The sequence below is a fragment of the Solanum lycopersicum genome, chromosome 2 (genome assembly GCF_036512215.1).
Source record: "Solanum lycopersicum chromosome 2, SLM_r2.1".
In the NCBI taxonomy this organism is placed as follows: Eukaryota; Viridiplantae; Streptophyta; class Magnoliopsida; order Solanales; family Solanaceae; genus Solanum; species Solanum lycopersicum.
This window is the reverse complement of record NC_090801.1, coordinates 59,429,194-59,453,213: the sequence shown is the minus strand read 5'-3', so window position 1 is coordinate 59,453,213 and position 24,020 is coordinate 59,429,194. Positions and strand designations below refer to the sequence as shown.

General features: G+C 31.6%; 4 protein-coding genes across 6 annotated transcripts; 2 read left to right on the top strand and 2 right to left on the bottom strand.

Moving 5' to 3' along the window:
• The first annotated feature begins 578 nt into the window (after window positions 1-578).
• LOC101264782 (probable polyol transporter 4) lies at window positions 579-3,440 on the top strand. Of its 2 annotated transcripts, none has more exons than XM_004232790.5 (2): window positions 579-1,240; window positions 1,768-3,440. In XM_004232790.5, the coding sequence occupies exons 1-2, from the start codon at window positions 1,063-1,065 to the stop codon at window positions 3,129-3,131; spliced, it is 1,542 nt and encodes a 513-aa protein (XP_004232838.1). In that variant the 5' UTR covers window positions 579-1,062; the 3' UTR covers window positions 3,132-3,440. The 2 variants fall into 2 exon arrangements, with proteins under 2 accessions (XP_004232838.1, XP_069150585.1); XM_069294484.1 differs by having other exon boundaries at window positions 592-1,244.
• A 1,802-nt stretch (window positions 3,441-5,242) lies between these two features.
• On the bottom strand, window positions 5,243-7,332 carry LOC101265092 (uncharacterized protein At4g19900). The gene has a single exon (XM_004232791.5). It carries the CDS (start codon window positions 6,786-6,788, stop codon window positions 5,460-5,462), a length of 1,329 nt encoding a protein of 442 aa, XP_004232839.1. The 5' UTR covers window positions 6,789-7,332; the 3' UTR covers window positions 5,243-5,459.
• A 4,183-nt stretch (window positions 7,333-11,515) lies between these two features.
• LOC101265395 (protein RTF1 homolog) lies at window positions 11,516-14,389 on the bottom strand. Of its 2 annotated transcripts, none has more exons than XM_004232792.5 (2): window positions 14,202-14,389; window positions 11,516-13,676 (listed from the first exon to the last, which is right to left on the bottom strand). In XM_004232792.5, the coding sequence occupies exon 2, from the start codon at window positions 13,648-13,650 to the stop codon at window positions 11,713-11,715; it is 1,938 nt and encodes a 645-aa protein (XP_004232840.1). In that variant the 5' UTR covers window positions 13,651-13,676; window positions 14,202-14,389; the 3' UTR covers window positions 11,516-11,712. The 2 variants fall into 2 exon arrangements, with proteins under 2 accessions (XP_004232840.1, XP_025885173.1); XM_026029388.2 differs by having other exon boundaries at window positions 14,131-14,273.
• Window positions 14,390-21,573: 7,184 nt separating this feature from the next.
• Window positions 21,574-23,797, top strand: LOC101265883 (uncharacterized). Its single transcript, XM_004232794.5, has 4 exons — window positions 21,574-22,064; window positions 22,216-22,383; window positions 22,483-22,718; window positions 23,299-23,797. The coding sequence occupies exons 1-4, from the start codon at window positions 21,777-21,779 to the stop codon at window positions 23,552-23,554; spliced, it is 948 nt and encodes a 315-aa protein (XP_004232842.1). The 5' UTR covers window positions 21,574-21,776; the 3' UTR covers window positions 23,555-23,797.
• Window positions 23,798-24,020: the final 223 nt, after the last annotated feature.

Sequence of the window (24,020 nt, the reverse complement as noted above, 5' to 3'; positions counted from 1 at the left end):
TTCTCACTCACCATATTCCTTGTCACCCACGTTGTATTTTAGAATGTATTTAGTAGTAAAAATATACATATTATATCTGGAGTAAAATTTTATAAAAATTATTAAATAATGAGATATTATGTAATTATTTTAAATTATAGAAAAAAATAGTAATTGTGGCACAATGTTATGTTTGATTGATAGTTCTTTTTTTTCAAAAATAAATTAGAAAATAATATTTTGATGGAACTCAGATATCAGTCATTTTTATTTTCCTCGATCTCCATGCATTTCTTTATTTGGAACGCAAATAATTATAACAACTTAAATTGCGAGAATTTTGATACGATTCATCAATATTCTAACATGTTAATTTGGGTGGAATAAAGCACGAACTTATGTCAAATTTTATCTCAATTTTAAAATATATATATATTTCATCTTTTTGTTCTATACGTTAAATCATAACAATTAATCATTCGTTCATCGCATATCACTTACAGATAATTAATTTATGATATAACATGAAGACATTGATTTAATACAAAATATTTAGTCAAATATATAGTGTAAGTACTTCAAATGACTCACGCGTTGAAAAGCAAAACAGTTATATCCAAAAAAAATAAATCTGCCGACAAGATTATGGTAATCAAATTTATATTTTTGGTAATAACACAAATTTGATAATATCCAATTATCCATTTATGCATTTTACACACATATTTTTGGAAATTGAAACTGTATAAACAATTTCTTTTCCTTTTCTTAAAAAAAAATGTTTTGTTTTCTTTGGTAATGTATATACATCATAGGAATTAGGAAAAACATTTTTGACCCTCTGTAGCTGGAGTGTCAGTCTCACATTGGTTAAAAGTTAGTATTTTCTGAATTCTTGATTCCTCAGATCTAGGAATAGTCTTTTCAACACATGAGAAAGAAGAAAGAAACTGCAGATCCCAGATTTTAGACATTTAGAGATAACAAGGAGAAAAATTAACAAAACCCCAGAAGAAAAAAAACAATCTTTTTTGTTTGATTAGAGTGTAGAGAGGGATTTAGATATTGAGAAATACAGAGAAGATGGGTATCCAAGAAAATGGGAATGGGGGTCTTTTGAAGTATAAGAGAATGGATTCTGATGGAATGGAAGAGGATGTTGCTGTATTATGTGAAGATAAAAGAAATGATATGAGTAGCAGAAAATATGTTTTGGTTTGTGCCATCTTTGCTTCACTTAATTCTGTGCTTCTTGGATATGGTTGGTATATCTACTTCTTCTCCTAATGAATAGTGTTTATTCTTGTCCTTTGCTGTTCCATTCATTTATCTGTTCTTTCCCATCTTTACATTAATTCTTTTGTTTTACCATTGGTTTGTCTGTCTTCTTGATATATCTTTTAATTAGAGGGACAAGATTCATTTATGTTATGGATTAGGATTCTGTTTCTGCATCATATTTTTCTTTAATGTCATCATAAAGCTCCAAGAGTTTAGTAGACTTTGTTTACTTTTAAATTCCACCAATAAAAGAATCTTATACACAGACAAGAACTCCTTCTGAGCTCTTAACAGATCTTGGTCTGGCCTTTCTTTGAACCCCGCGCATAACGGGAGCTTAGTGCACCACTGCCAAGTCTCTTTTAGGTTTAGCATTTTGGTCCCACTTCCCTTTAGTTGTTCAGCATAATACCAAATGCTTTTGGCGTAGACCTCTGACCTCAGTGTTTTAGTTGGTTATGTGTTCAGTTCAAAGCTAGTATCTAATAGGAATTATTCCATATACAGATGTTGGTGTTATGAGTGGAGCTATTATGTTCATTCAGCAAGATTTGAAGATTACTGAAGTACAAGAAGAAGTTCTTGTTGGAATCTTAAGCATAGTTTCACTTTTGGGGAGTTTAGCAGGAGGAAGAACTTCAGATGCCATCGGCAGGAAGTGGACCATGGCTTTTGCAGCCGTTGTGTTTCAATCTGGAGCTCTTATAATGACTCTTGCTCCTGACTTCAAGGTGTTAATGATAGGCAGATTTTTGGCTGGAATTGGTATTGGTTTTGGAGTTATGATTGCACCTGTTTATATCGCAGAGATATCACCCACGGTTGCTAGAGGGTCTTTCACTTCCTTCCCTGAGATATTCATCAATCTAGGAATTCTCTTAGGTTATGTTTCGAATTATGCCTTTTCTGGTTTATCCCCCCATATAAACTGGAGAGTCATGCTTGGTGTGGGGATTCTCCCCTCAGTTTTTATTGGTATCGCGCTGTTTGTCATTCCAGAATCTCCAAGGTGGTTGGTGATGAAAAATCGGATAGATGAAGCAAGGTTAGTCCTACTTAAAACTAATGAAAATGCTAATGAAGTGGAAGAGAGGCTAGCAGAAATTCAGCAAGCTGCAGGACATGTTAATGCTGAGAAGTATGAAGAGAAAGCAGTGTGGCGCGAACTGCTAAATCCTTCACCTGGAGTTAGAAGAATGCTGATTACAGGTTGTGGTATTCAGTGCTTTCAACAGGTCACAGGTATCGATGCAACAGTGTATTACAGTCCAACAATTTTTAAGGATGCAGGAATTAAGGGCAACACTCAGCTCCTAGCTGCAACAGTTGCTGTTGGATTCACAAAAACAATATTCATTTTGATAGCCATATTTCTTATTGACAAAGTTGGTAGGAAACCTTTGTTATATGTCAGCACAATTGGTATGACTACTTGTCTGTTTGGCCTTGGCCTCACACTTTCTCTACTGGGTAATGGTTCAGTTGGTATCAAGCTGGCAATATTATGTGTGTGTGGAAATGTAGCGTTCTTTTCCGTGGGGATTGGACCAATTTGTTGGGTCTTGACATCTGAAATCTTCCCTTTGAGACTTCGAGCTCAAGCATCAGCTCTTGGTGCAGTAGGGAGCAGGGTTAGTAGTGGTGTGGTTGCAATGTCTTTCCTCTCCGTATCTCGTAAGATTACAGTAGGAGGAACATTTTTCGTGTTTGCTGCTATATCAGCTCTCTCTGTTGCTTTTGTTCATAAATGTGTTCCAGAAACAAAGGGAAAATCATTGGAAGAAATTGAAATGATGTTCCAGAATGATCCGCCACAGCAAGGTGGTGAAATGGAGCTTGAAGATGTCAAACATCTAATGCAGACACAATGAAAGATGCATATTAATCAGAGTTTTAGCAGCAGTGAGAAGAAAATTGGCATTTGCTCCTTGGGAGCTTATACGACTTTCAAGCTCCATAATATCTGTGAACTGTGGAGAATCAATTGCATTATACAATAACATAAAGTGATAAACAAAACAAAAGCTTTATATCTTGATGACATTGAAATTCTATATCTAGAAACTTAGAAGCAATACATAGATTTTGTTCTTCATCCTTGTAATAACAACAGATCAGTGATGGTGAATATATGTATATAGGTTCCACTTGATATTCCAGAGACTTTTGCTGGACCATTATTTCCTTCTTCTGTTTACCCTTTTTTTTCCTTTTTAATAATCAAGAAATCCCTGAGGATCAATCAATCTTAGCACAATCCAGAAATCGACACTTGACGGGCCAGTCCCTTTATCCTTCAACTTAAAATGCCAAACTTTTGTACATGGTAGGGTTCAAACCTGTGACAAGTGCCTAACCTGCATCACGCACTACTCTCTTATCACTAGATCAATGCCATGGGTGGTGGTTTATGATACCTGTTTCATCTTTTTTTTCTTTTAGTCTTTGATAAAACTTGCAGAAATCAGAAGGTTCTGTCATGTATAGGATGAATAACTGTAAAGGAATAAAAGTTATTAAATGCTAAATAGAGAGTCAAACATTTTGGTGAGTCCTCTATAATGTTCATCCTTTTCTAAGGTATTTGGAGAATGATACTAGCAATTATTTTGAGCATTCTGGTGAATTGAGTTGGGAGTACACTAAACAGATAGACCTGATAGTGAAATCTCTTAAAGGACCACATGCACTACATAGTGCAGAAAACAAAGAAAAGGACTGGTCATCAAAGTTCCACCAGCAAAACATTAATTACCTTTTTTGGTCCTGTAAGTCGGTAAATATCTAGATTTTGTTACTCCAATTACACCAATTTGATCAGCAATGTAACTGGAGAAAGTGAGTGATAACCGGGTAAAAAAACAAAAGTTGATTGGCCCAAGTGTGGCGTAGCATCTACTCAAAAGGCAGCAACCATGTGCAGCATATGCATTTCCTAAGAAACTTAACAAACACTGCTTTCAATCTCAAATTCAGCACGCTTAGGGAAGTTTATGTAGCCATTGACCGCTAGATAAAATATTAGTTGATAGTATTTACATTCTTTTTTGTGTTGAAAGCAGAGAGTAGAGAATCACCACCTCCCCCACCAAAAGGGAGAATAAATAAGAAGACAATAATTGAAGTGTCAAGAAGCACCAAGCCTACCGTGCTGGAAACATAAATCACAGAGAATAATTCTCCTAGCCTCTTCAGAGAATCTCAGTTTAATGACATTATTCTAGTCTAGAAAGGACAATATGAAGATCATCACAGGATAAAAATTCAGTTATAAGAAGTAATGTAGATAATGAAAGCTTGTAATCAGTGCCACAAAAATTAACAGATTGAGGAGCGGTGAAGGAGCGCAGAGTCAAAATGTCTGGTTGTCATTTTACTTTAATTAACAGATATGAGGACTGATGACTGATGAAAGAAATTTCCAAGTATTCTTCATGTTAATCCTGTTTCAGGTCAACAAAACATTTGTGCACAAGGTAAGGAGATTTCACTGAAGGTGGTTGGATCACAACATCTCCATGACTTTTCTGCACAAATTACATTCACATGGAACTAACCAGATAGAATTATGAATTATCAGTGTTAGTACGGTAGTTTATGAATAATTCTTAGAATAATTCCAGCAGAAACTTTCTTACTGACCTATTATCATACAGGTAGCACCCTGTCTCCTACAGATTTAGAGGGGAACATTTCACTTGCTTCCCTCGAGCTAGCATGATTTCATGAACAACAATGTGAACGAATTTTGGACCATGATTAAAGTGAGGGCACGAGCTGATCAGTAATAGCTCAACTGTTTATACAGCGGATAAGCTAACAGCATCACATTACATATAGTGGTCCTGAATCAACTCACCAGCTGATAGCCGCCCTCCCAACTACTGTTGTAACTTTGATATTAAAGAAAACTGAAGTCTTTGCCAAACCCAAGCAAAAAAAATCAAGATATTTATCCAATCAAATCATGGGGCCAATAGCATTTCAGTCAATGGGAACTTAGCAATAATTCTGCTTTTCTATCTTTGTATAATTTGTTCAATCACATCGACAATGAAGTAGAATACATGGATCCTGCATTATTTCTGTACCACCTAATTTCTTCAAGACAACCTATGTAATGAGCTTAGGTGGTCCATTATCCTACAACAATTAATGAAGAATAAAACACGCTGACGCTGATTTTACGTGGTGTATACTTACAACTTTGATGAGTAAGAATTGCAGAAAACACAACAATCTGACATTATATGTTGAATTATGCTTCCTTCTTCAACCTCAAGTTCTCTACTTTGCTTGTTCCAAAGATGCACTGCCAAACTTCCACTCTGAATTTGCTGGAGTTTCAAGAGCAACCATTTCGACTGAGTCTCGTTCCTCGGCCCAAGAAATAGACTACCAATCCTATTCCAATCAACTGGATAAAAAGCCATTGGGGGCAAAACAGTGAAATTGTATCCATCTCTTCCACTTACCCTTGACACAACCCTTGAAACCAAATAAGGACCATTATGACCCCATTTGTTCCCATCAAATGTAAGTGCAAATTCTTCAATAAACTTGTACAACAAAGGATGCCTCTTGTCAAAAATCATTACAGCATTATTTAACCTACTCCAATTTCTTGTTTCAACATCAATAGTTTGAGCCCCAATAACATTCCTTAGCTTCCCAAAACTCTTCAACACTATAACATCAGTATCTAAATAAATCCCACCAAACTTATACAGTAAACCAAGTCTTAACAAATTTGAGAGATTCTGACCTAAAGAAACTTCCCCTGGGTCTATATTACCCTTCATTAAGTTATCAATCCAGGCTTGAGCAATAGTATTTTTAAACAAGTACATAAAATCAGGTGATATTGCAGTTGCCCTTAATCCTTTCTCCAAGAAAGGGTTTAAAACTTGCATTCCTCTTGGAGAATCCATTGAAGTAGACATAATGACCAAACAGCCATTTGGGTGTGCCTTAAACAGACTCTCCACAGCAAACAGTTCCCTTTCACCAAAAGATTCAATGGAAGAAATCCAAGTCATGAAAAATCGAAACTTACAAGAAGAATTGGATGCTTTAGAACCAAAAAACTCCTTCATTCTCATTGAAAACACATTGATTCTGTCCCCTTTCACCAAAGACTTCTTCTTTTTCCTTCTTCTAGGTTGATAAGCCTCTGAATCATATGAAAAACCCACCATGTTTGGATTTTTCCGGGAAATTATCAACCGGGTGTTCGGCTTTACAAGTGGGGTTTCTTCTTTTACAGCATATATCGCAGAGGATGAACGTTTAGCTGAAGTAGATAAAGAAACCAACTTTCTTGATTTTCTGGCGACATTTTCAGTTAAAAAACTTGAAATCTCCGGCGAAGAGTTCCCTGGAACAGGGACTTGAACATAGAACACAGTGGAACTGTTGTAAGCTAAGAGAAAAAGCAGAAAACAAGAACCAATTGCATATAAAGACCTCCTCTTAATGACACCATCCATGGTCTTTTCTTGGAAATTTAAAAATGTCTCCTTTTTCATTTTCTGAAGCAATTTTCAGCTATGAGAAAGTGATGAAGATGATAGTAGAGGAAGTTGAACAACATTTTTTCAGTGATGGAGGCGGCAAAAAAGTGCAGTAAAATTGAAAAAAGATGTCTTTTTTTAGTACTTTTTGGAAATTTTCAGTAGCCAAAAATGTTCTTGGGTTTTGAGCCCTGTTTTGTATTTTTGTGGAGTAAGGGAGAATGAGAATTAAATGTAGAAGAGTTTGTTGATTGGGGCTATCAACCCAATAGCTTTATGAAAAACTAAACTCTACATTACATTGGTTCCTAACTTCCCTTGATATAATTGGTCATATTTGGTTCGCATTTGTCAGAGAGTGTTTTATTTTTATCGTAAATTTTTCTGTGTGAATTTAAATTTAATTAAACTCGAATATTGGGTAGGAAATCAAAAAGAAAAAGGATAGAAGAGTGGTAAGTGGTTATTAATTTTGTTGTTAATTTTAGGATGCGTTCATTTATGTTCGAGATGGTACTGTTATTTTTATTTTATATTAAGAGTGAAATAATTAATTTCCAAATATGTCTTTAAGATTCATTTCTTTTGAAACGGGGATTGAATTATTCTGAATTTATAATTTTTTGAATTAATTTATTGTATATAAAAATGAAATAAAATAATTTAAAGTTGGAGAAGATAAAGATAGAGATATTCTAAAATTAAGTTTGAAATAAAAATTATATATCGCATTTGATTGACTGTATTCTAAAAATATCGTATATTATTCCGCTTACTAAATAATCTAGAATGAGTAATTTCTTTTTAGCTATGGGCACTGCAGAATTTTATTTCCAATTAAATATCAACAAAGTTAATTTTCTTTCACTCTTTAGTTTTATTTTATTATCACAGTGAGAACCTGCTGCTATTATTTTTGGGTGTTCACCGAATAAAATTTTTACTTTTATGAATAGCTTGTAAATTGTATTGAAAAAATAATTTATAATAAATAAATTTAATGTAATAAGCTTGATTTAAAAAACAAATTATTTAATTTCGATAGCAAAGAGTTTCAAACTTATTTCTTTACTCTTTATGGTCGAACAAGAGCAATTTGCAGTTTTGACTCTTTCCCTCCAAAGTGATTCTGTTATCAAATTTATGGTGGAGTGTTATTTAAGTAAAATATTTAATAAAGAAGTTAAGAGCTTGTTTGGCTCAGCTTAAAAGTTGGTCAAACTGACTTAAAAGTTAGTTTTTGACTTATTTAGTTGTTTGGCAATACTCAAAATAACTTATTTTAAGTTTAAAAAAACTTATCTTAAGTCAAAAGTTAAAAGCTGGGGTAGGGGTGCCTTTTTTTCCCAGCTTATAAGCTGTTTTAAGTTGTCCACATTTTTACCTTTTTGCCCTTAATATTTTTATACAATCTCCAAATTACCCGCATAGCCCTAACATATCTTTCTTCTATTTTTCCCTTTTCACTTGTGGATGATAGACAATTACTATTACTAATGAATAAAAATAAAATAAATCTTAAATCTTTCAAGTAATCTATTCAAATTATATATTAATAAAATGTAAAATAAGTTGGACATATAACTTAAATAAAAATTTATATTCCTCTTATAAATAATTTGTGATAATAAAGAAATATGTGAATGATAGACAATTATTATTACCTATGAATGAAACTAAAATAAAATCTTAAATCGTTCTTTAATCTATTCAAATTATATATATATAAAATCTATAATAAGTTTATATTCCTCTTATAAATAATTTGTGATGAGAAAGAAATATGTGAATGATAGCAAAAATATATAATTATTTATGGCTATAAAATATAAATTAATTAACTTTTATTATGTTAACAACTTTTAAGGGTATTTCAAACATTTTGATTTAAAAAGTTATTTATCAGCACTTATTTGCCAAACACATCAACAACTTTTTTTTAACTTCAACAATTTTATCCAAACGCAAAACTGCTTATTTTAAAAAAAAGTTTCAGTACTTTCAAAAGTACTTTTTTAAAACTGCTTTTATTAAGCCCATTCAAACGGGCCATAAATAGTGTGTTAATAATATATCTAGATTAAATTATTAAATGTCCACCTTAAAGTAGTACTCTCTCCGTCCGAAAATATTTGTCGTGTTGCGCTTATCGGAAGTCAATTTGATTAATTTTCAAACTTAAATTAGATCATATTAATTTGATATTTTTAAAAAAAGAATTAGATATTCTAAAACTATATGAAAAGTACTATAAATTACAATTTTTTGTATATTAATACGATGAAAAAATGCATCTTAAAATGTTAGTCGATATTTTTATAATTTGACTCTAAAAATAAAAAAAAACCATGACAAATAATACGGGGCGGAGGGAGTTGTATTATTAGTTTTTGAGTTTCCATTTTGGAAGAGGTGGTGCACAGTATAATTAAATGATTGAATTACCCTACATTTCATTTAAAAAAAACACCAAAACAGTACTAATTTGATCTATTAGTGTAGATAAGTAATTTCCTTAATCTGATCAATTAAAAAACTTACGTTTAGCACTAATTCAGCCTTTAAAAAGTATAAATAATTAAATTTACATAATGATGTTTACTTACCGGAAATTACAAAGTAGATTCATTAAAGGAAATTAGTGCCTTTTAATTTTTTTTTGAAGCTATTTTAAAGATATTATATTATATACATATATATACAGGATTGAAATTATTGTTGTTTACCTAACTTTCTTTAAGTTCAATTAAAAATTTAAAACGTTACAAAATTCACAACAAATAGGATGAATTAATTGGTCATTACATGGTGAAGCTGTGTATTTTAATGAATCGTGGCTAAACCACTCTCCCCTTTAAACAATAATTAATACATTGACAATCATGACAAGATAACAAAAAAACGTTTAGAGACCATAATCTTTTTTAGCGAGGATATTTATTATCATAAAAATATTTAATAATAATTGAGTTAATATTCTTACATTCATTAGCAATATATATATAAATTAATGGTTATAAATATTCCTATTTATTATTAATGTTCAATATAATTTGAAAATTATATCACTGTCGCATGCCAAAAAATCATTTATATTGTTATAAAGAAATTACACATATATAAAAAAAAGTTAAAAAATAAAAGGAAAAGAGAACAGAATGGTAGTATGTATATATCAGTAAAATTGTTATCTTATTGGCCTCTATTGTTAGGTACCTGTTATTTTTATTAACACAATTTAAGCATGTACTAAATAGTAATATTTCTCACTAAAAGTCTAAAATTCAAGAACAAAGAAATCGCTAAAAATATTATCTTTACATTAATTAAAATGTTGTCCAATAGTCATAAAAAATTACTACGATAATTATGTCTCAGCATTATTAAATTTGTGTTTACTTTACCAAAGTCCATTTATTATAGACTTCAAGATTCTAAAGTAAAAAGAATAAAATTGTTGCTCGGTATTCAATAGGATCTTAATAGCTCAATTCATCGAGTACCAGAACTTTTTCGCCTTGCTAAGGATTAATTTGCACCTGTAATCTCCTTCCAATAGAAGGCTAAATGTTGTAATAATAATAGACTAATCAAAATTGAGAAATAACCAAACATTAATAATTTAGAAATGTATAATTGTGATTCACTCGACTAATCCAAATTTTCATTGATACACGCATACTAATAGATATATGATGCTCCCTTTAATTTTTTTTTAAAATTTTTTGCGTGATTCAATCTTGACATCTTATTTATTTACGACAAATTATCCATAGCTAACACCTATTAATTGATTTTGATTTTGAGCAAATCTAGGGGTTTAGGTATAAATTGAGATCATAGATGTGTAGTGACATTATTCTTTAATTAAAACTCCACCAAACAAAATCATGTTACATGATTTTTCTATGTTCATTTCGAAAAATCACAAAATAAAATATGATTATGATTTAACTGCCTGATAGACAATTTATAGTTATATTTATTTCAATTTATATATGTTCACCTTTTGACATACTGTTGTGCATAAAAATTGTGGTACCATTGGGTACTATAGAACCGTTAATAAAATTAGAAAGAAATAATTTCGTTAATCTATTTTGATGATTAGAAGGAAAAGAAAAGCAAGAAAAACGTTTCATTACATGAATTTGCGATAGAAATAATATGAAATTTAATTTCATAGGATAGAATTCTCATTTTCAACTTAATCAATCATAATCGATATTAATTTGAGATTGAAGTTTTCTTTAGTAACTTTCAAAACTTCTTCGTAATGAGATATTTTGTTCATTTAATATCTCTTTGATGTCTTTTACATGACTTGTGTTTTTTCTAGTGTTATCTCTAGAAAAAAGAAAATGATTTCTTATAAGATACTCCCCAAGACGAATCTCATGGAGATGGAACATAATTGTAAATAAATAAAAATTATTCTTGATAAATATTAGTGATTTTTATATGTATTTTATCAGGTAATCTTGATTAATTGATGTGTAAGTTGATTTCAATTTACATTTTATCATGATAAATTCATATAATTTGATGTAAACATTGAACAATATATTCTCTGTGTCACTTAATTTTCTTAATAGGTGAATCAAAATGTGGAAAAGCAAAATTGATTCCCATGTTCAATCATTTTTGCCAAATTGTTTTCACCAAAAACTATGATATCCCAAAAAATTGAAGAGCTCAGTGCTGCTTTTTGTAAGCGTAAAGGGAGGTAAATACTCGAAATATTGTTAATAATAAGGAGTGCTTTTCTCATTAAAGCTTAAAAGACCCCTGGTTAACCAGGTCTTTGCTATAGAAGCATAAATTCAAGAAAAGTCTCAACATATTTTAATATAGCAGTAACTGTACTCTTAATTCACAGCTAGTACATGAATCCCCAGTAACAACAATTCATTTGGCTAAACAACAAAAGCAGTAAATCTCAAAGGAGTCCTCTCCTTCTCTTGTAGTCACTAACACTTAAAGTTAGTGCATGTCTTCTGCCATCGTTCTCCGGAACGCTACATCCAACAGTTGCTTCTATCCTCTGTTTGCGAGCCATAAATCCTGCTTGGCCTCCTTGAGACCCTCCAAACTTCTGAAGCACAGCCAACGAGATAGGCAGATCGAAATCATGTAGCGTATTTGATTCTGTTCCTTGATCTACAGGAGCATTTGTGTCCACCAACTTCCCAGCGCCTGCTGCAGCCTGCAAGGCTGCTGCTGTAGCTGCCATTCCTCCGTCAGCAGTTCCACCAGCCCCATTGTTATCTTCAGCTGCCAATGCTGCTGCTGCAGCAGCTTCACCATTGGATGCACCTTTTGCAAAATAATTTGTAGACCTAGTCCACCTTCTAGAGAAGGGATCATACCCAGCCTCACCAGCTTTCAACAGTTGATTCACTGGTCTGAGTTCTGATGCATTTTTGAAATTCTCGACCCTATTCTTCCGGTTCATCTCAGCCAGCCTGCGGGCCTTGTCATCTTTCTCTTGAACCTTCCTGCTATCCTCCAGTTCCTGCAGTCTTGCCTTAATCCTCTCCACTTCTGCTTCGTCATTCTTCATTTTGGCCACTTCCATATCCCTTCTCAAACGATCCTTCTCAGCAGCAACATTAAGTGGCCTCCATGTTGCAGATTTTTTCTGCTGCAACATCTGCTTTACAGTGTCAGCAGAGTAAACAAATGTGTTAGATTTCTGTATGGCCTCTTTTTTTTCCAACACATCTTGCTTACTAGGCATACGACCACCACTTCGTTCTACTTCCCTTACCCACTGATCAAACTCATCCCTCAGAGGAGGAGAGTCTGAAATCATAGCCATCTGCCACCTAGCAGCAGAGTTTTCATTGCCCCAAACAACATTTAGAAATTTGGATGTGGTTTTATTTTCTAGCTTGTATTGTCGATTAGGATCTGAAGCATCAACATTGCGGACCACACAGAGCCTATAGATAGGACCAGACCTTGACCTCCCAATGCCAACTCTTACAAAGCAACCCACAATTAACTCATCAAAGAAGGGCTCCATAAACCATTTTGCCAGTTTTGAACGACGAATAGAGATTTCTTTTATATCCTCAAATGTTGGCAACTGTGACTCCGGTGATGACTTGTCATCATCACTGTCATCCATTCCATCATCAGCTGATGAATCTCCCTCATTACTATGTGAATCACTTTCTCCCCTGGTAGGACTGCTACCTAGAGATGCAGCTGTAAAACTTCTACGTTTGATAGGTGAATAGCCCCTGCTTCCAGAACCTTTTCTAGCTGCATCCCTCAGCTTGAATTGACCCTCGGGATCCTGCTGCTGTCTTGCTCGTTTTGCTCGTATCTCATTCAATGCATCATCTCTGTCAGCTGCCCTATCCAAAGCTCTTGTTGATGAGCGCATGCCACGAGAATGTGAAGGAGGTGAGCTTTGTTTCCTTGGTTGGGCCCGATCCTTGATCATTTTGTCATGCAGACTCCTGTCAGATTTCTTCGCTGCACGATCAGTCAATATCATTTCCCTTTCCAGTTCAGTCATCTGAGCAAGCTTTTGCCGGTCATCATCGTCCTTGTAAAGATCACTGCCAATAGAATCATCATCACTCTCATTGCCATAACCATCTCCATCATTGCCTTCTCCATGGCTGCTATGATCATCATCTCTTTCTTGAGGGTCCAATCTCTTCTTGAGAGGAACTTGTGAACCAGAAAGCTTTCGACCTGAATACCCACGACCATCATCAGAGTCATCATCCCTGGAATCACTTCCATCATCAGAATATGAACTCTTGTGATGTCTTTTAGATGAATGAGGTGGACGATTCCTTCCACCAGTATTTGTTCTACCAGCAGCCTCCAACAGTAAATCAGTTAACTCTTCTTCCATGGTCTTCTATTCCACTCAGCCACTTGCTGAATATCAACAAATTCAAAAACCACGCAAAAATCAACAATTTTGACAAATTATAAACACAACAACAATCAATGTGACTATTAACCGAAAGGAGAACAACGAAACCACCAAACAAGGAAATATAAAACTCTCAGTCAAAACTCAAAAACAATTTGCTGAACGACAACTTCAAAAAAATCAGCAATTTCGACAAATTATAAACATAACAACAATCAATTTGACTATAAAACGAAAGGAGAACAACAAAACCACCAAACAAGGAAACATAAAACTCTCAGTCAAAACTCAAAAACATCAAATACAAACCCTAAGTCTGGATACAGAATAAAATAGAACAACAGAACTAAACTATGCCAATGAGCAAATAATCAGGTAAACATTGATTCAGATCCATTCAACTCTTTCAATCATTATAAAATTTCAAATTTCTGTTCAATCAAGCAAAAATTTTACCATTAACATAATCGCCAAAGGAATAACAGAAATGAAAACAAGTTTGCCGGAGAGAAGAATTAGATACATACAATTGATCTCGCCGATAAGGAGTTCGCCGGAGAGAAATGAAAAAAAAAAAAAAACAAATTAGGGCACAGCAGGAAATATCCGTTTGGGTTAAGATCCACTTTTTTTATTTTTAAATTGACATCAGAAAGAAATTGGGCTTGGGCTATTTCCTTTTGAGTAATAAATTTTGTAAACAACTGTACTTTGGTATCTAATTACAATCGTAGCGATAATTTGGATAATATAGTTTTAAGTTGTTATAATACAAAATAAAATAAAATAATTTAACGATGAAGCTTCAAACTTAAAATATTAGCCAATTTAGTAGGATTGACTAGCCAAATGAGACCTCAAAAATGCTACTTTTTACGAAAAAATAATCTAACAAAATGTTTAAGCAACTATCAAAAATCTAGTGATATTATTCTACTTTTTATATACTATTTTTTTTTATAACAGAATTATTAGTTACTCGTTGGATTTATTCAGAACATTTTTCACTAAGCGATTTATATAAATCATTAATTTTCTTTTCATGAAATTTCTCCTTTATTCGCATACATTTCATATTTCAAAAAAATATTTTAATTTTAATTAAAATAACTGAACCAAGTGTCATTTTGACCCAAGGCTTTGCTATTTCAGAATTTTAACTGAAATACACCAATTTAAAATATTATTATATGCTCTTCAATCGAATTGATTAATAATACACGTAAGTATGATGACATTGGGTTATGTAGCCCTTTTATGTGGATTATTTTTAAAACCAAACTTTATTAATGTGAAGGTTTAGTATTTTTCAAGGGGAATAATAAAATTTGGCCTCATATTTGTGATTTATGCAAAATATTTCAGATATGAGTTATATAATTGATTACTATAATAAGTCATTTCTAGTTACAGAGCTAACAAGAGGACATATTTTTTTTTTATAAAAAGAGTTATAGGAATAAAAAATTCAAATCAGTTCATTCATTATAGTTATATATGTCTCGTTTCTTTTAAAGAAATAATAATAGGCTAAGTTTTGGAGATGTGTCCAAAATTTACATTGCTCTATCAAGTTTTGGTTGTAAACGATGAACTTTTTTTTTTATCTTAATTTAAAAACACTTATTGCTTCTTAAATTTCTCACCGATTTTTCATTTTATAAGTATAGAAAATTTACGTTATTTAATATCTTTTTGCTTATATGCGTATTAAATTCACTTAAATAAAAATAGATGTATTAGTAATTTCTTTATTCTACAAAATATTCAAACGAAATATTTTTCTTATCTTCATTATCACTGATTTCAAAAGAAAACTTCTTCAGCGTGTATGATTTTTTTTACATTGCTGGCTAATAGTAATTTCTTTATCTCTCTATATACATATTTCAAAATTAATTTTTGTCAATATGTAAAGCTTCTTGTATTGTGAGAATAATTTTTAGGAATCAGCGTTTACAATAAAGCTTGGAGTAGTTTTCTTTATTCTATGTTTATAATAAATTAAGCTTAAGATATTAAGTATTTATAATAAAATAGGATTTCACATTCATAGTTTGCGCAAAATTATATAAAATATGAATTCGTAGTAGGTGAATTATTTTTATGTACATGTTAGACTGACCAAAAATATTATTATTATTATTATTTAGAAAAAACTCATGTAATGGAATTAAGAATTCAAAACATTTTGCTATATTATAATCATATATATACTTTCACATTTTTCAATGTAAGTATTATTTAAAAAAAGTAGTAATAATACATGTTGTTAGTGTCTAAAAAAAGTTCAAACTTTTGAAAAAATAGATAAAAGAATAATTCATAAGAGAAAACTTTTGAGGATGACTAGAACACCAAAAATTATTTTCTTAATTTTTCAAAATTGTATCATCAAAATGAATCATGAATGAACATGTGTAAATGTCAAACTTGACTAACTATTGAATTTGAGCAGTACATCAACACTGTGAATATAGAGTTTAAATTATTTTGTTGACATGTTTGAAACTTATTTAGTATAAAAGTAAGATGATGCAACTTCACAAGGATCAAATTGATTTTTTTTTTCTTTTCTGGTTATGTCTTTCTTTTTTGGATACAAAATCATTTTTCCAACAAACACAAAGGGGATTTTCTTAATTTATGTGAGAAGAAAAGGAAAGTATATATAAAATTTAGATGATGGGTTTGATTAAATTGTCTTTTCAATTTTATTGATTTGCAAGGAGTAATTAAGTTTTACGAGGATAAAAATTAAGTATTTTGGGCTGAAAACTATTATTAGCATTTAGCATTGTAAAATGGTTTTTGATTTCTTTTAGAACCTCATGCAAATTCTGTACTGCCATAATTTCAAAAAAGAAAATTCTTTCTTTTAATGAGTGATGTAGCAATTAATGAGTAGAAATTTAAGATTTGCAAATGGATTTTGAATTCATCAATCATCGAGAATAAATGCGAGGCAATTAATGAGTAGAAATTTAAGATTTGCAAATGGATTTTGAATTCATCAATCATCAAGAATAAATGCGAGTCGAAGAGAATTTAACATAAAAAATCAGAGAAAAGATGAGGGAGATATTTAAAAGGAGAAAAAAAAGCACAATTAAAACATCTTTCTTTTGCTATTATCATCATCTGAGGCGTTTCAAGCTCTTGAAGGACAATTTCGCCTATCATATACTATTTGTTTGTACGTTGAGCATTTGCGAGCGAGTGTACTTTTTGAAACATCCATTTTATTATGTATACGAGTGGTTTATTTACGCTCATTTTTTGTACATATTTTTTATTTGCTATCATAAAAAAAAAACTATCGGGCCTATACGCTTCAGATTAAGTGGTCTGATCTTTTCGGAGTAAGTATTTTTTAGCTATGTATGTTGAATTCCGGTGTCATTTGCTCCCATTCTTTGATACTTAATTTGGACAAATTCCTTTATTGCATGAGGACACGGAATGTGGTATGATTATTGTTTACCCCATTGACATATTCCTCGTGATGTATTTATAATGTGCTTATTATCACCACAGCTATGATGCATATATGTCTGCTATATTTGAATAACAGAGTACACTATCGCTATCTTTTAATGTACAAACTTAACTACTTTTTGCATTTGCTTCTTTAAATTGAACAACATGTCTTTTCAATAAAAATAGCACTATTCATGAAGTTTTGTGATTCACGTCAAATATGTTGTGACATATATTCATTGTACGTATCACACAAGATATCTTTACCATCTGAAAGATGATAGGATAAGAAAAGAAATTTTCATGAGAATGAACTTCAGGCCTATATATATATATATATTGGATGAAGTGATTACGAACTGTTGAGTTTAGAGCGGAAAAGATTCTTCATCATTAAACAGACTCATGCGCATTGGTCCTGACGATCGATTGAGTGTAAAAAATCATCATCACTAGATGATGCTCAAATGAAACATTATCTCTTGATATCTCAACAATACGCAAATTATTACTACCAATGACTGAACGTAGCAATAATTTGGAAAGTCAGGATCATCAATATTTACAAGATCAATAGGCTCATCTTGTATGATATTTCCCTATATGTGTAAAAAGTATAAATATTTGTCTCAAACAATATACTTGCTTAAAAAAAATAAAAATCAAGAGTTGATTATAACGATAATATTCATTTGCTTCAAAAGTAGGCGAGACATGAAAGTTTAAGGATGCACCAATATTTCCCGTCATTGCAAAGTATGAGGAATAACCAAAATAGTTATCTTATCCATTACTTTGAGCAGTATTCCTCAAGCAAACAACTACCAACTATATAATAATAACAAATCATATAAATTAATAATAATAGACAAAATCAACAAAAATTAATCAAAGTATAATTGTTAAGCATTATTAGTCGCTTTCTTTGATAGTTTCGATCAAATCAAAATCATGTCGATCGATAAAAATATTTTGATAATAGCTCATTGGTTTATGTTAGAAAAATCACTAGATTGAGTTATCAAAAATCCATTAGGGCAATTACAATTTTCTAATCGAAGATGAACTTTGATCGATAAGGAAGAACGTTGTTGACTAGTCTTAGACTCCTTACTAGCATAGATTTCAAAAACTGTTAACTTGATTTGATTTATATAGTCATTTGAAACCCTCAAAAAGTCGATCAATGATTCGTCATTATACATTATCCACTCTCCAAAATTTACTTGTCCTTGTGATAAAAAAATCTAGTAGGATATTTTTCGATCATAATCAAATTATAATCAGTACTATTTATTATCCATTTTTTTATAAATTGACGAAAGAAAATCTATGGTATTGAACGTTAATTGAATATTTAACATTTTGTTTGATAGGACAATTATAATAAATGATATTTTTGTCATATATAATTTTGCCATTCCAATAAATCGAAACTCTAACTTTTGATTTAGATGACATTCTTTGTGATTGAAATGAAGAAAAATAGAAGATGAAAGATTTTGAAGAATTTAAGTCTGAACGTCCTTAAATAGAGATTGGAGGAGTTTTTAGATTAAAATAAAAATAGAAAAATACACAATTTAATATTTTTTTCATTTTTATGATATGTTAAATCAATATATATAAGTCACTACTCATTAGTGATTTTTATTACTTGATTTTCTCTTTATATTTTCTTCTCGAATATTTTATGATGATGATTTCTCATGTGATGTTATACCAATTTAACGGTGAACTCGAGCAGTAAATTCGTTCGCTCATTGTTTATGAATTTCTATTTCATCCAATCAAATTTAGGAAATAGATAATAATTTTTTATGATGATTGTATATGATGTTTGCTTGAATTTATTTCTAAATGATTGCGTAGTCATTATTTTTTGTTTTATTATTCACGAAATATTGATTTTGTGCTTTTAGATAAATAGATATATTTGTGACTACTTGAACGATTTATGAAAGTACATTTTAATCAACCTGTAAATTTCATAATTGATTTTGTTATGATTCTGTGTTGTTATTACACAAAGTCAATTCTATGGGGTGTATATCACTATTTTTAAATAATTAAAGAAAAATCAAATTATTATTTTTCTTCTACATACTTAACTTAAAAGAAAACTAATTGTTTTGTAATTAATATAAATCATAGACTTAAAAGTAAATTAAATACTATAGAATATTTTTAAACTAAAAAAAAAAGTATAAAAATCTTACCAAATTTCAACCTCCCCTAAAACTCAAGTTAAATTCAAGTTGTTGTATTTAACTTGAGTTTCAACACTTATATTGAAAAATATCTTCTTCTTGCTTTTGTTGTGGCAATTAATAAAATACATCCTCACATTCTTCTTTTACTAATAGTGTTTTGTGATTTATCTCGAGTGTCTTTAAATTTGCCTACTTATGTAATATGACCTATTTGTTTTCAACTTTCACATAATGCATCAAATCTCCACCATTTTCTTTTTGTAATATTTGCAAAGAGGACAATGAACTTTTCTTTTTTTGATAGTTTGCATAAAAGATACTATATCAGTTCATTTTTTTCCGGATCGGGTCGGGTTAAATCTCAGTTGAGGCAAAAATGGGTACTCTTGGGATTAGTCCGATGTGTTATCGTAGCATGTACTCGTGAAATTAGTTGAGATGCTAAAGTAGTCCATACACCATGGTTATTATTACAAAAGAAGCTGTAGATCGAAATTGATAGTTAGCATCTAATTTTGGGTTCAGCTGCCATTTTGTATTACTTTTAGAATAAGATAGAAATTTCTTTTGAAATTACTGACGGGAGAAGTAGTTGTATAAAATAAAATTGCAGTTAATCTTTTTGAAACTTAAAAGCCAAAAAAGGAAATTGATTGATTCCTCAATTGTTATCGTTCTTTTTGAAACGAAGAGAATAATAAATAAGTTTATTATGAAATGTTTTACGATTCAAGGAATGACGACGCGCTATCCAGGAAACTTAAATTGGCTAATTGCAAACTGATGTATATAAAGTAGGACGGTTATGTATTAGACTACTTGAGTAGAGCATAAACAAGAAACTAGCCTTTTTTAGCTTTAGTAATTGAATACACTAGGATTTTAGTGAATCTATTTGCATTATGGCTCTAGGTAATTGCAACATTATCTTAAGTTTGTGTAAAACTTTTTAAGCTTATATAAAACTATAGTCATTCTTAATAGCCAATCTTGAAAGTCATCAGTAAGGCTTTGTTAAAGAGTTTTCAACGGTTTGGTTTGTTGCATTTGTCTATGAAGTGTGAATGATCAGTCCATCTTTTATTAAAATTATGGGTTGTCTAAATATCTCTTTCGTTGAAATTTATACAACTTCTATGATTTAAAAAATCATTGTGTTCCAACTATTTAAGCCATTTAGACCATCGTGGATTTAAATCCAAAAGATGTCTTTGGTTTGTTGCATTTGTATATGAAGTTTGAGTGATCAATCCATTTTTTACTTAAAATTATGGGCGCGCAAGGTTGAAATTTATACAACATCTATGATTTAAATATCATTGTGGTCCAACTATTTAGCCATTTAGGCCCTCTGTGGATTTAAATCCAAAGACATGATTTTGAACTCATACTTATAAGATTCTAGTTAGGATTTTCTTAGACATGACTTGGTCAAAGAAGATCACAGATATATGATAAATTCAAAAACATCATGTCATACATATCATAAAAAACTAGCCCACAAAAAAACAGTTTAAGTTTGGAATGATGAATTAATCCGCTTATTTATCAGCGCAACTTATTTTATAAGTCCTAATTGTTGTGAAAGTCGAATATAGAGAGAGTGATGGAATCACAATTACTATATCTAAAGGTAGCTAATAAATAGTAAGTTAGACAACAATAAAAAGAACATCAAAAATTAACGAGGTACGATTTCTTTTGCCTACTTCTCGAACACAACCAACTAAAATTTATTTCACTCCGAAATAGTACAGTGAAATACTACAAGAGAGCAAGAAGAACAAATGTCTTAGGAGATGAGAAAGCAAATGAGAGGTGTGTAACAAATGAATTAAGAGCTACCTATTTATAGGAGTGAATTCTTCCTATTGATGTCATCCATGACATCACAATATGTCAAGATTTACCTTGTGAAATTAATTTATGGTTTATCTAAATTTTACCTACAAAAGATGTTATCTTGACTTTTTTATCAATGAAGAATTATCCTCCTAACTAACATATCTTCTCATTAATCTATTTTTTGAATCTTGTCAAATTTAACACTAACATAATTTTTCCATTTTGAAAATGATAATTTTATTTGATATATTATATATAGTAATAACGAGTAGTAACTATCGTTAGGTGCTAAATATTCTATCTATAGCCATACAAGGAATTGAGTGAATCAAATTACAACTCACTTTTTAATCTATTTCAGCTTATATTAGTGTGGATCTACTCATTAACTTGTTTATTTATTAATTCAGTGTCATTTAATAGCCGTTCCACCTAACATCTAATGAAATTTGGCCGGCAAAAATTAAACAATTAAAGAAAAGACTATTATATGAAGTCACTCTACTAAAGTTATTATAAAATCCCATACAAACTTGATCAATCTTCTTACAAATAAAGCAAAAAATGGAAGAAATAGAGCACAAATACATTGAAGTGAATGGTCTAAAGCTCCATATAGCTGAAATTGGAAGTGGGTTTTCTCCAGTTGTGGTGTTCTTACATGGATTCCCTGAAATTTGGTATTCTTGGAGGTACCAGATGAAAGCTGTAGCTAAAGCGGGTTACAGAGCTATTGCACCCGATTACAGAGGATATGGGTTATCGGATCAACCAACCCAACCCGAGAAAACCACATTCCTCGATCTTGTCAGTGACCTCCTTGCACTTCTTGATGCTCTTAATATCTCTAAGGTACTTTTAATCTTCTTAGATTAGTGTTTGGTGAAATCATAATTCTTTATAGCTCCACCATATAAAGTTTGCTGGATAGAAATTTTAGTTTTTATTAAGTTTAATTATATCTTTGTTCCTATTTCATCTCTGTGTCTGCTCAATAATGTAGGTTTTTCTCGTTGGTAAAGACTTTGGATCTTTTGTCATTTCGTATTTTTCCATTCTCCACAAGGAGAGAGTCTCTGGATTTATTGTTATGGGGGTGCCATTTTTGCCTCCAAAACCTCTTGAGTTTAAAAAAGGCCTCCCTGAAGGATTCTATATTTCGAGATTTGGGGTATGTTAATATGTTTTTGATCTCTAATTTGCTTTCGTATCATTAATAGAGCTCTCTCTTGGTCAATTTTACATAGGTATACATTTTAATTGTTTGCAGATACCTGGGAGAGCTGAAGCTGATTTTGGTCGTCTTGACGCCAAAACAGTAGTGAGGAATGTATACATTCTTTTCTCCAGAAGTGAATTACCAATAGCCAATGAAGATCAGGAAATCATGGACATTGTGCAACCTTCAACTCCTCTGCCCCCTTGGTTCTCCGAGGAAGACCTGGCTGCGTATGGAGCTTTGTACGAAAAATCTGGATTCCGAACTGCATTGCAGGTTCCCTATAGGTATCATGCACTAACATCTACTGTATGTTTATTCTATCTTGCTTAGAGTCTTCAAAAATACTGTTGGTTATGTGTCGGATCCTCCAAAACCTGTGTATCTTTAGAGGATCTGACACTGGTGCAACAACGTTTTTAAATAGGAGGGGCCCTAACAATATAGGTTTTATTTGAACCGGAATTTCCCCATTCACTACCCTCTTATCTCACTCTCATACACTATACCAACATCATTGTGGTAGTCATTCACAGCCCTGGTCTGGAGATGCAGACTTTCTTTTTTTGATAACCGACAAATATTGGAGGGAGAATGGTGCACCTTTAGAACTCGGTGGTTAATCGGTCCAACTCTACTGTACTAGCATTCATGAAAGTACAAGCAAATTCAAGATATAGCCTTATAGGAATTGCACATGAGAGTTTATGAGAAAATGCATCAACTTTGTAAAATAGTCGAGGTGTTTGCAAGCTGACTCGAACAACCATTATAAAAGAAAAAGAAATTATAGGATTTCTTTTGCTTGTTGATTAATACTGAACCTCTTCCTTTTCTTAGTTGTTTATGAATTTCATCTTGCAATAGGTCACTGCATGAACAAGTCAACATAACAGATCCAACCGTTCACGTTCAAGCACTGTATATTAAGGGAGAGAAAGATTATTTCCTCAAATTTCCAGGCATCGAAGATTACATTAGTAGTGGAGTCCTCAAAAGTTTAGTCCCTAATCTGCAGATAGTTAACTTGCCAGAAGGAAACCATTTTGTTCAAGAACAACTACCTGACGAGGTTAATCAACTCGTGCTCGAATTTCTTACCAAAAATAGTAAGGTTCAGTAAGTCCTCATTGTTGTTGCTGCTCCGTCTACTAAGAACAGAAGCTCCAATAAGGCGTTGTTATTGTTGTTGTTGCTCTATCTACTAAGGAATAGAAGTTCAAATAAGTTGTTGTTTCAATTTTCGTTCAGTAAGTCCTAGTTGTGTTTTACATGTAATATTTTGCTGCAGTGACCCTGCAATTCCTATAAAAAGCAAGGCACTGAAAGGTGAAATTACCATGTTATGAAAGCTTTGTTCCATCTCTCTTTCTTTGCTATGTTATATTATGAATGTTAACTGATTACCTTAAAAGTAGAGATTTATTCAACTTTTATTCGAATTCCCTTTTAGAGAGCAAAACTTAATCCTGCAAGTAAGGATGAGTATTTACTCTTTCAATCCCAATTTCTTTGTTCATTCCGCTATTCAACCCGTGAATCAACAAAAACAAAAAGAAGACAATGCGACTAACAAAGCAAAATCATAT